General features: G+C 37.8%; 1 protein-coding gene across 1 annotated transcript in view; it reads right to left on the bottom strand.

Moving 5' to 3' along the window:
* Positions 1-13267, bottom strand: part of LOC138040146 (cilia- and flagella-associated protein 46-like) — a 115594-nt gene that overhangs the window by 74736 nt on the left and 27591 nt on the right. The window contains exon 11 of the mRNA XM_068885923.1: positions 1175-1287. Coding sequence (XP_068742024.1) covers positions 1175-1287 — 113 coding nt within the window. The remainder of the gene's footprint in view (positions 1-1174; positions 1288-13267) is intronic.

Genomic DNA, 13267 nt, shown 5'->3' with positions numbered 1-13267 from the left:
ATCCTTGTTTCGACTTCTTTCCTTTCAGTGTAGCTTAAGTAGGTTTAAATACCCTTAAACTCACATGCCCCGGATCTCACATCCTTGTTTCGACTTCTTTCCTTTCAGTGTAGCTTAAGTAGGTTTAAATACCCTTCGACCGTCGGCTTCTTGGGAGAATACCCTCTAGAGGGTTAAGGAATTACCGACGTTAAATAATGTTACTGGTTTGTGAGGGAGGAGGGGTAAAAAGGGTCTTTCACAAACCGCAACACCATACTAAAAAATTCGTTCAAAAATCAATAAACCGCTTTGAATTTTGCTTAACATTATGGGAAAAACCACAAACTGCAACAGATATAATAAAACCCAGAAACTGTTGTTTTTGGATATGTCCGGAAATGCCTCCAATTAGATGCATGTGGATTTAAATAATTAAAAGTGGCACAAAGTGTCCTCTTGATCTTCTCCCCAACTTGAACATCACGCGTGTCTCAGAATACAAACAAAGTGTCCCCCAAATGCTGCTCTTCAAAAGAAAATAAACAGCTGCATTTATCCTAAGCTAAAAGCAACTCTAACTTTTACCCTTTCCTTATTGTTGGAAATAGGTAGCAAATGCTTTGACTTAGAGGGGTTTTCAAATGAGTGTCGTAAAACCAAAACCAAAGTAATTACTTTGGCCAATCAAAAAGGACGGAGACAATCCAGTGAACCAATCAAAACTCGAAGTAATTACACGTAGCCGACACAAAGCGCGGGAAAATGTGCACGCGCGAGCCAAGATTGGTTTTGGTTTCACTTCTGATTGGTTGAAAAAGTGGCCGAGAACTTTGAACCAATCACTGAGTGAAGTAAATGCAAAACCAAAGCAATTTGTTAATTACTTTCGACACTCAATTGAAAACCGCTCTAAAGGCGAATTCATGTTGGATCTCAAAATTGGATGTGCATCTAATAAGGGCCATTTCTGGACATAAGTGGGGAAGAGAAAACAAAATTCTAAAATATGAGATATCAAATAAATAAGCCAATGAAAAGACAAAAATAATAATAATGGAGAATCTGTGCAATGAACCATGATACAAAAAGTCCAATTCTAAAATGTGGGCCTTCAACCACAATTAAAAAACTCTTTTATGTCTTTCAAGTGCTACTGATTGCTCCTTGCGTACAATGAATGTTAATTCATTACCTGTCAACGTCTTCTAAGGCTTGTGCAGCAAGGGTGAGTGGTTTACGGACATGGTGTCTCAAGTTCGCTTGTAAAAGTGGCAAAGAAAGATTCCACATGGTAACACATCCTGCCTGAAACGTGGTATAATTATAAAGTTAGTCATATGTTATATCAGTACACAAACAAGAATTTGACAAAGAAAGAAAAAACGCGACCTTTATTTGTTCCCAAAAAGCATAAATAAAGATGATCTAGAGGCTAGTCTAGTGAACTATGTTCATAGGAAAAAAGAATTTAGAGAAGATGGTTGGAGGGATATTATTATCAAATTCACAAGTTGTCTATGAGCGCAACCACCAGCATACGAGAAGAATGGATCCTTTTCTTCTTACGCTTCCCCGACAAAATATTTTCTTGATACTTCAAAAGGGAGCCTTGCTCGCACACTAGTTTATGTTTAAAGATTGCAAAGGAAGGTGACATTAGATTAGGAAACTCGAGCAAACATAGAAGTTTAAAGGGTGCACTAAACTAATCGTATAGCTTGTTTTGAAGAATTACCAATACTTAGGCTTATGTGAAGTAGGATCATTTCCCCAAAAGATTATGCCATAAATTAGGAGAAAGGATGAATTCAGAAAGAACGACTCAATACTACAACGATTGTGGCATAAAGACATACTCTCTAAATTGCATGTGATTTCCTATTTACTGGTAGAAATACCCATTTATTTATAACTAATACGTTTTTTTTCTTGAGGCATTATTTAGGTGCGTTTGATTGACCGTATTCCGGAATAGGAATACACGGAATAGAAGTTAGAAATCCTTCGTTATTACGGAGATTCACATTAAAATTGCCATACACCTGCTAACATACTATTTTATACATATCTTTATTATCCTTGTTGCTTCAAAACGCCAGACAAACCGTTTTAAATCATCATTCCACGTATTCTTATTCCGGAAATAGGGTCAATTGAACGTACCCTTAATATTAAGGATGAATTTAGAAAACACGCCTCAATACTACGACAATAATTGTAGCATTAAGGCATACTCTCTAAATTCATTACTCACTTTCTTCGAAATGAAATTTTCACATGATTTTCTATTATTTTACTGTTAGATATGTCTGTGTAAATACCCATTAATATAATACTTTTTTTTTTCTTGAGGCATTATTTACTATTAATTTCCAAAATAGAATAGAAAATATTATTTATATTTTCAACGTGGGGGATGAAATATGACAAATTAGATTAGAAAGAATAGAACACATGATTTACAGGCTAGTCTCAGAAGTGAACTTATGACATAGCAAAAAAATTAAGATGTTTGGAGGGATAACATTAAAAAAATCTAAAGGTTAGACTAAGCCTGTGAGTGCAACCACCAGCATGTAAGAAGAATAGGGCCCTTCTCTTTTCAGGCTGCACCGCCAAAATAGTGTCTTGATATTACAAAAGTGAGCCTGCTCACACACTAGTTTATGTTTAAAGATGGCAAAGGAAGGTGGAATTAGATCAGGAAACTGGAGCAAACATAGAAGTTTAAAGGGTTGACTAGCTTGTTGTGAAGAATAACGGTTCTCAATTCTCAATGCAAATAAGAAAAAAAGCAATTTACACTTGATGATACTACACCAATAGAGCCTACTAATCTTACGAAACTCCTGGGTATCATTCTTGACGATAAACCGATTTTTACAGAACATGTTAAATCAATTCCTGTCAAAGCAGGGAGACTTGTAGGTGTTATGATGCGCCTAAGAAATCTCATTCCAGAGAAAGTTAAACTTCAGCTATATCGGACAGCAATTTTACTACATTTAACTTTCATGTACTTCTCTGTTGAATGGCATTTCATTAAAGCTTCTGATACACGTAAGATAGAGAGGATCCAAGAAAGGGCTCTTGGGGCTATCTACCGTAACATTAAACAAGGTTTTAAGTTACGAGCAACTGCTGGCTGCCGTTAGTCTACCAACATTGTTCAACCGAAGACTCCAGGATATAGCCATTTTAATGTTCAAAGTTAAATTACGCCCACTATATGTTACCAATCTTTTTAAAAAACAACAAAGCAACACTAATCTGAGAAACGCAGACTTTATCTTACCAAGATTTAACACAGTAACTTAATGGCAAACATTCAGTGACGTACTTGGGTCCACGATTATGAGCCAGGATACCCAATCACGTTAAATCAGTTGGTTTCAAAACTTACAAAAATTACATTAGAAACAAGGATTTAAGTATTTTAATTGATGACGGCATGACGGATGTTATGTGTGTTCAACTTGACTATTTTTAACTATTATTCTTAGTTTTAATCAATTCAGTCTGTAGTTTTATTCTGATGGATAGGCTTTTTATCTTGTAAACAGCTATTAGTTTAATTTTATCTTGTACATAGTCTTCATGATTGTAACTTGTTTTAGGAGTCCCCAATTAGCAGCAATGCTAAACCCTTGATGACACATAAATAAAGTTATTAATTCAATACTTAGCATTGTGCAAAGTGGGGTCATTTCCCCAAATGATTATGCCATAATAGGAGAAAGGATGAATTTAGAAAGAACGCCTCAACACTAACATCAATTGTAGCATTAGGCATACCTTCTAAATTCATTTTTCATTTTCTTTGAAATGTGATTTAAATGCTTTCCAAAATAGAATCAAATAATAATATCTGCAATTTCTTCAAGGAGGATGAAATATGACAAAATTAGATTAGAAAGCACAAATACAAATGATCTAGAGGCCAGTCTAGTCAACTTTGTTCATTGGAAAAAGGAATTTAGAGAAAATGTTGGAAGAATATCATTATGATATTTATTGGTAGCCTGTGAGCACAGCCGCCAGCATGTGAGAAGAATGGGGCTCCATTTTTCTCACGAGCTGGCGGCTCCACCGCCAAAATACTCTCTTGACACTACAAAAGTGTGCCTACTCACACAGGCTAATTCATGCTTAAAGATTGCAATGGAAGGTGACAAGATCAGGAAACTGGTGCAAACCTAGACGTTAAAAGGGTGGACTTGCGTTTGAATTGGGTAACAAGAAACTATACACTTGTCTAATGCTTTGAAGAATTCCCACTACTTAGGATTATGAGAGTTGGGATCATTTCCTCAAATGACCATGCCATAAATAAGGAGAAAGGATGAATTTAGAAAGAACGCCTTAATTATACAATAAATGTAGCATTAAGGCATACTCTCTGAATTCATTACTCATTTTCTTCCGAAATTATTGATACAAATGTAATTTACAGGTAGATGTGCATATGCCTATTAAAGTGCCCATGAAGTAAAATAAATATTTTGCTCATTTTAAAGACCTTTGAAAATGATAAAGAATGGTGTTTTCGGTATTGGAATATCTTCTCCCGTTTCTGAGATAAGCAAGTTTTTGTTCAAATTTGATGACGTCATAACTGTACACATGCCTGTAATAAATTCTAAAATTGAGAATGTCTCCGAAAATATTGCATGCGTGTTGTTCAAACTTAGCACCAGTAATGTACATCAGATAAGACACAAAGTGACACCCATTAAGATTTTGCCATGGCAACTGTCTCGTTGCTAGTCCTGCAATGAAACGCATGTGCTGCCCATAACACTTTACATCTCTGTATAAGCTTACCGAGAGTTAACATGTCTCATTACGACAATAAACAACAAAATGAATCCTGCGTTAAATAGGCCCAGCAGCAAAAATGGTTGCCATGGCAACAGCATAGAGGGTATCATTATGTGCCTTACTTGACGTAGATTACCTCTGCCAAGTTTGTACAACACCCATCCAATATTTTCGGAGATATTCTCCATTTTGTGATTTATTGCAGTCATGTGTACATTTTTTGACATCATCAATTTTTGAACAAAAACTTGAATATCTCTGGAACGAGAGAAGATATTCCAAAACAGAAAACACCATTCTTCATCATTTTGAAACGTCTTTAAAGAGAGCGAAATATATTTTTTACTTCGTAGGCACTTTAAATACCCATTTACTTAAAACACTTTTGTTCTTGAGTCATGATATTTTACTGTTAATTTCCAAAATGAGATCATATAATACTGCCATCTTTGAAGTGTGACGAATTTTGCGCGAATTTTACTGTCCGGTTATGTGTCACTTTTACCCAATAAAACGTAGGTGGTATGTCTTGAAATTGACTACGTTTTTGGCAGCATACCCGCCTCTTTTGTTCACGTGCTCTTGAAGTTTTCAGGTTTTCCATGAGAGCGGAGATATTTGTGAATTGAAGAGTTAACATCTATCTCCCGTGAGTTTTCAAAGACACGATATTTGGATTTTGATATACTTTACCAAAATGACGAAGGTGAGCATGTCGTGTTGAATGGCAATCCCTCGTGCCTCAGAATTGCCGTTTCTTCTTCAAAACGTATCAAAGGAATTTGATATCTCTTGATTAAAGCTACAATTGTTTGAAGGATCGTCACCCAGAGTGAAAACCAAACCCGCTACAGATCGTCCCAACCCGGCTTATCTGAAAAGTTACTTTCTTTGCAACTTGGATAATGATGAGCAAGATTCTAGAAAGACTGAAGAAAAGACTAATTCATGCGATGAAGAAATCCCACTTGAAAGGTACATCATTACTGAGAAGCGAAGAAAGATTAGAACAGAAGAGATACGTGATTCAGCGGTTACGAGAAAAAACACATAAACCGAACTGAAACTACAGCTGAAGCTAGAAAGATCGAGGAGGAAATATTTCTCCGTCTAGGGTATTCGGCCAACACTCTCTTCCGTGTTTCAAGGAGCATTTGAAATCTTGATCTAAAGCGACTCCTGGACAGTAATTAACCTCCTTCCAAACTTGTTAACTTTGAAGTTTTTTGTCTTCATAAATGTTATTAGGGCTGTGGTACACTGGCACTAGTACATCCGGGAACGTATAGTGGTGGGAAAGGAGAATAATAAAGGAGGATTTGATGGCAAACTTTGCGTGGGAGTTAACCCATTAAAACACTACATTGGCGACGAGGACGAGACAGAATGTCAGAGAGGGCTTTACAGCCGCTTGATCTATCGGGATCATCATCTCAAGCCGCCCAGAAATGGTGAAAGTGGAAACAGGCATTCCATTATTACGCCGCGAAAGAAAACTTCACAACTTCTGCACTTCGCAGGCATGGAAGTCCAGGATATTTTTGAAGATATCACAGACCCTAACCCAGAAGGCAACCAACATCCATATGCTGTGTGCATTAGGAAACTAGATCATCATTTCCGTGCTGAAGAAAATATACCTTTCGAGCGACGCGAAGGAGAGCCGTGGATAAATGTCTGGTTCGTCTTTGTCAGCAGGCTCGACATTGCAAATTTTGGCACTTCCTTAGACCATAATTTGAGGGACCGGTTGATCGAAAAGCTAACCGACATGGAGTTGAAGATAAAATTGTTGGAAACGAAAAATGTCACTTAAATGAAGTTTTGGAGAAACCAAGAGCGTCAGAAGCGGCCCGTTAGCAAATAACATTCATGAACTGTGGAGCAAATGTCAACGCGTGCGCAAAAGGGCACAAAGAAGGGGTATTGTCTCTCGTATTGCCTGGCAAAAGGAAGGAAATGCAATAAGTGTTCAAGATGCAGTCATTTTGCAGTCTGTTGCAAAGGCATTGAATAATCGCTCTTCACCAGAAAACGGTAAAGAGAGCCACCTGAAGAGAGCCAGTGACAGAAGAAGAAGTGTTGACAAATCACGTGGGAGTATATTCAGAGGAAGTTAGCTTTGTTATGTCTCATGAAAGCAATGAAACATTTGCATTTGTTGTATCAGAGCAAACAGAGGAGGAGGTTTTCATGGTGTCAAGGACAAGTGAGCCAACGATGGATGTGAGTATTGATGATATTGTTACAGAAGTGTTGATTGTTCAGGGTCGCTGAACAATTTGATTGGCGAAGATTTCCAAAAGTTAACAGAGTCAGGTTTTAAGGGCAAGATTGAACATCGTTCCAAGGAATTGTTTACTTATGGAGGGAAGAGGGTTGATGTGATTGGCCAATTTAAGGTGGATATTTCTTCTAAAATGGAATTTTCACATGATTTTCTATTTACTGTTAGATATGTCTGTGTAAATACCCATTAATTTAATACTTTTTTTTTCTTGAGGCATTATTTACTATTAATTTCCAAAATAGAATCGAAAATATTATTTATATTTTCAACGTGGGGGATGAAATATGACAAATTAGATTAGAAAGAATAGAACATAGGATTTACAGGCTAGTCTCAGAAGTGAACTTATGACATAGCAAAAAAAATTAAGATGGTTGGAGGGATAACATTAAAAAAATCTAAGGGTTAGACCAAGCCTGTGAGTGCAACCACCAGCATGTAAGAAGAATAGGGCCCTTCTCTTTTCAGGCTGCACCACCAAAATAGTGTCTTGATACTACAAAAGTGAGCCTGCTCACACACTAGTTTATGTTTAAAGATGGCAGAGGAAGGTGGAATTAGATCAGGAAACTGGAGCAAACATAGAAGTTTAAAGGGTTGACTAGCTTGTTGTGAAGAATAATGGTTCTCAATTCTCAATGCAAATAAGAAAAAAAGCAACAGCTATCACAATTACACTTGATGATACCACACCAATAGAGCCTACTAATCTTATGAAACTCCTGGGTATAATTATTGATGATAAACTGAATTTTACAGAACATGTTAAATAAATTGCGATCAAAGCAGGGAGACTTGTAGGTGTTATGATGCGCCTAAGAAATCTCATTCCAGAGAAAGTTAAACTTCAGCTATATCGGACAGCAATTTTACTACATTTAACTTTCATGTACTTCTCTGTTGTATGGCATTTCATTAAAGCTTCTGATACACGTATAATAGAGAGGATCCAAGAAAAGGCTCTTGGGGCTATCTACCGTAACATTAAACAAGGTTTTAAGTTACGAGCAACTGCTGGCTGCCGCTAGTCTACCAACATTGTTCAACCGAAGACTCCAGGATATAGCCATTTTAATGTTCAAAGTTAAATTACGCCCACTATATGTTACCAATCTTTTTAAAAAACAACAAAGCAACACTAATCTGAGAAACGCAGACTTTATCTTACCAAGATTTAACACAGTAACTTAATGGCAAACATTCAGTGACGTACTTGGGTCCACGATTATGAGCCAGGATACCCAATCACTTTAAATCAGTTGGTTTCAAAACTTACAAAAATTACATTAGAAACAAGGATTTAAGTATTTTAATTGATGACGGCATGACGGATGACGGTTATGTGTGTTCAACTTGACTATTTTTAACTATTATTCTTAGTTTTAATCAATTCAGTCTGTAGTTTTATTCTGATGCATAGGCTTTTTATCTTGTAAACAGCTATTAGTTTAATTTTATCTTGTACATAGTCTTCATGATTGTAACTTGTTTTAGGAGTCCCCAATTAGCAGCAATGCTAAACCCTTGATGACACATAAATAAAGTTATTAATTCAATACTTAGCATTGTGCAAAGTGGGGTCATTTCCCCAAATGATTATTCCATAATAGGAGAAAGGATGAATTTAGAAAGAACGCCTCAACACTAACATCAATTGTAGCATTAGGCATACCTTCTAAATTCATTTCTCATTTTCTTTGAAATGTGATTTACATACTTTCCAAAATAGAATCAAATAATAATATCTGCAATTTCTTCAAGGAGGATGAAATATGACAAAATTGGATTAGAAAGCACAAATACAAATGATCTAGAGGCCGGTCTAGTCAACTTTGTTCATAGGAAAAAGGAATTTAGAGAAAATGTTGGAAGAATATCATTATGATATTTATTGGTAGCCTGTGAGCACAGCCGCCAGCATGTGAGAAGAATGGGGCTCCATTTTTCTCACGAGCTGGCGGCTCCACCGCCAAAATACTCTCTTGACACTACAAAAGTGTGCCTACTCACACAGGCTAATTCATGCTTAAAGATTGCAATGGAAGGTGACAAGATCAGGAAACTGGTGCAAACCTAGACGTTAAAAGGGTGGACTTGCGTTTGAATTGGGTAACAAGAAACTATACACTTGTCTAATGCTTTGAAGAATTCCCACTACTTAGGATTATGAGAGTTGGGATCATTTCCTCAAATGACCATGCCATAAATAAGGAGAAAGGATGAATTTAGAAAGAACGCCTTAATTATACAATAAATGTAACATTAAGGCATACTCTCTGAATTCATTACTCATTTTCTTCCGAAATTATTGATAAATGTAATTTACAGGTAGATGTGCCTATGCCTATTAAAGTGCCCATGAAGTAAAATAAATATTTTGCTCATTTTAAAGACCTTTGAAAATGATGAAAAATGGTGTTTTCGGTATTGGAATATCTTCTCTCGTTTCTGAGATAAGTAAGTTTTTGTTCAAAATTGATGACGTCATAACTGTACACATGCTTGTAATAAATTCTAAAATTGAGAATGTCTCCGAAAATATTGCATGCGTGTTGTTCAAACTTAGCACCAGTAATGTACATCAGATAAGACACAAAGTGACACCCATTAAGATTTTGCCATGGCAACTGTCTCGTTGCTAGTCCTGCAATGAAACGCATGTGCTGCCCATAACACTTTACATCTCTGTATAAGCTTACCGAGAGTTAACATGTCTCATTACGACAATAAACAACAAAATGAATCCTGCGTTCAATAGGCCCAGCAGCAAAAAATGGTTGCCATGGCAACAGCATAGAGGGTATCATTATGTGTCTTACTTGACGTAGATTACCTCTGCCGAGTTTGTGCAACACCCATCCAATATTCTCCATTTTGTGATTTATTGCGGTCATGTGTACATTTTTTGACATCATCAATTTTTGAACAAAAACTTGAATATCTCTGGAACGAGAGAAGATATTCCAAAACAGAAAACACCATTCTTCATCATTTTGAAACGTCTTTAAAGAGAGCGAAATATATTTTTTACTTCGTAGGCACTTTAAATACCCATTTACTTAAAACACTTATGTTCTTGAGTCATGATATTTTACTGTTAATTTCCAAAATGAGATCATGTCTTGAAATTGACAACGTTTTTGGCGGCATACCAGCCTCTTTTGTTCACGTGCTCTGAAAGTTTTCAGGTTTTCCATGCGAGCGGAGATATTTGTGAATTGAAGAGTTAACATCTATCTCGCGTGAGTTTTCAAAGACACGATATTTGGATTTTGATATACTTTACCAAAATGACGAAGGTGAGGATGTCGTGTTGAATGGCAATCCCTCGTGCCTCAGAATTGCCGTTTCTTCTATCAAAGGAATTTGATATCTCTTGATTAAAGCTACAATTGTTTGAAGGATCGTCACCCAGAGTGAAAACCAAACCCGCTACAGATCGTCCCAACCCGGCTTATCTGAAAAGTTACTTTCTTTGCAACTTCGATAATGATGAGCAAGATTCTAGAAAGACTGAAGAAAAGACTTATTCATGCGATGAAGAAACCCCACTCGAAAGGTACATCATTACTGAGAAGCGAGGAAAGATTAGAACAGAAGAGATACGTGATTCAGCGATTACGAGAAAAAATACATAAACCGAACTGAAACTACAGCTGAAGCCAGAAAGATCGAGAAGAAAATATTTCTACGTCTAGGATATTCGGCTCACACTCTCTTCCGTGTTTCAAGGAGCATTTGAAATCTTGATCTAAAGCGACTCCTGGACGGTAATTAACCTCCTTCCAAACTTGTTAACTTTGAAGTTTTTTGTCTTCATAAATGTTATTAGGGCTGTGGTACACTGGCACTAGTACATCCGGGAACGTATAGTGGTGGGAAAGGAGAATAATAAAGGAGGATTTGATGGCAAACTTTGCGTGGGAGTTAACCCATTAAAACACTACATTGGCGACGAGGACGAGACAGAATGTCAGAGAGGGCTTTACCGCCGCTTGATCTATCGGGATCATCATCTCAAGCCGCCCAGAAATGGTGAAAGTGGAAACGGGAATTCGATTATTACGCCGCGAAAGAAAACTTCACAACTTCTGCACTTCGCAGGCATGGAAGTCCAGGATATTTTTGAAGATATCGCAGACCCTAACTTCTTCTTCTGTCACTGGCTCTCTTCAGGTGGCTCTCTTTACCGTTTTCTGGTGAAGAGCGATTATTCAATGCTTTTGCAACAGCAGACTGCAAAATGACTGCATCTCGAACACTTATCGCATTTCCTTCCTTTTGCCAGGCAACACGAGAGAAAATACCCCTTCTTTCCACAACTGTAACACAACTTCCCAGCTTGGTCTTCCGTTCTTTGTGCCTTTTTGCCCACGCGTTGACATTTGCTCCACAGTTCATGAATGTTATTTGCTGACGAGCCGCTTCTGACGCTCTTGAACAGAACAGAAGAGATACGTGATTCAGCGGTTACGAGAAAAAACACATAAACCGAACTGAAACTACAGCTGAAGCTAGAAAGATCGAGGAGGAAATATTTCTACGTCTAGGGTATTCGGCTCACACTCTCTTCCGTGTTTCAAGGAGCATTTGAAATCTTGATCTAAAGCGACTCCTGGACGGTAATTAACCTCCTTCCAAACTTGTTAACTTTGAAGTTTTTTGTCTTCATAAATGTTATTAGGGCTGTGGTACACTGGCACTAGTACATCCGGGAACGTATAGTGGTGGGAAAGGAGAATAATAAAGAAGGATTTGATGGCAAACTTTGCGTGGGAGTTAACCCATTAAAACACTACATTGGCGACGAGGACGAGATAAAATGTCAGAGAGTGCTTTACCGCCGCTTGATCTATCGGGATCATCATCTCAAGCCGCCCAGAAATGGTGAAAGTGGAAACGGGCATTTGATTATTACGCCGCAAAGAAAACTTCACAACTTCTGCACTTCGCAGGCATGGAAGTCCAGGATATTTTTGAAGATATCGCAGACCCTAACCAGAAGGCAACCAACATCCATATGCTGTGTGCATTAGGAAACTAGATCATCATTTCCGTGCTGAAGAAAATATACCTTTCGAGCGACGCGAAAGAGAGCCGTGGATAAATGTCTGGTTCGTCTTCGTCAGCAGGCTCGACATTGCAAATTTTGGCACTTCCTTAGACCATAATTTGAAGGACCGGTTGATCGAAAAGCTAAGCGACATGGAGCTGAAGATAAAATTTTTGGAAACGAAAAGTGTCACTTAAATGAAGTTTTGGAGAAACCAAGAGCGTCAGAAGCGGCTCGTCAGCAAATAACATTCATGAACTGTGGAGCAAATGTCAACGCGTGGGCAAAAAGGCACAAAGAACGGAAGACCAAGCTGGGAAGTTGTGTTACAGTTGTGGAAAGAAGGGGTATTTTCTCTCGTGTTGCCTGGCAAAAGGAAGGAAATGCGATAAGTGTTCGAGATGCAGTCATTTTGCAGTCTGCTGTTGCAAAAGCATTGAATAATCGCTCTTCACCAGAAAACGGTAAAGAGAGCCACCTGAAGAGAGCCAGTGACAGAAGAAGAAGTGTTGACAAATCACGTGGGAGTATATTCAGAGGAAGTTAGCTTTGTTATGTCTCATGAAAGCAATGCAATATTTGCATTTGTTGCATCAGAGCAAACAGAGGAGGAGGTTTTGTCAAGGACAAGTGAGCCAACGATGGATGTGAGTATTGATGGTATTGTTACAGAAGTGTTGATTGTTCAGGGTCGGTGAACAATTTGATTGGCGAAGATTTCCAAAAGTTGACAGAGTCAGGTTTTAAGGGCAAGATTGAACATCGTTCCAAGGAATTGTTTACTTATGGAGGGAAGAGGGTTGATGTGATTGGCCAATTTAAGGTGGATATTTCTGCTGGGAATTCTCCTGCGTCTACCTATTTTATCCTTGTTAAGTATGGACGGTGCGTTCTGGGAAATGCAACAGCAACAGCATTGGGAGTCCTCCATGTTGGACCAAATGCAGTCCCAGCTATAGATTTGCAATGTTCTTAAAGATGACATTGCCGGTGAACTCAAAGCAAAGTATCCCAAAGTATTTGAAGGAGTTGGAGATTAAGCTAAAAGATTTCAAGTTGAAGTAACATGTCGATTCAAATGTACCTCCTGTGGCCCAAACGTTGAGAAGTCCCATTTGCAC

This window comes from Montipora capricornis, chromosome 3, assembly GCF_036669925.1.
Source record: "Montipora capricornis isolate CH-2021 chromosome 3, ASM3666992v2, whole genome shotgun sequence".
In the NCBI taxonomy this organism is placed as follows: Eukaryota; Metazoa; Cnidaria; class Anthozoa; order Scleractinia; family Acroporidae; genus Montipora; species Montipora capricornis.
The sequence above is the reverse complement of the archived record's forward strand: the minus strand, read 5'-3'. Positions and strand labels throughout refer to the sequence as shown.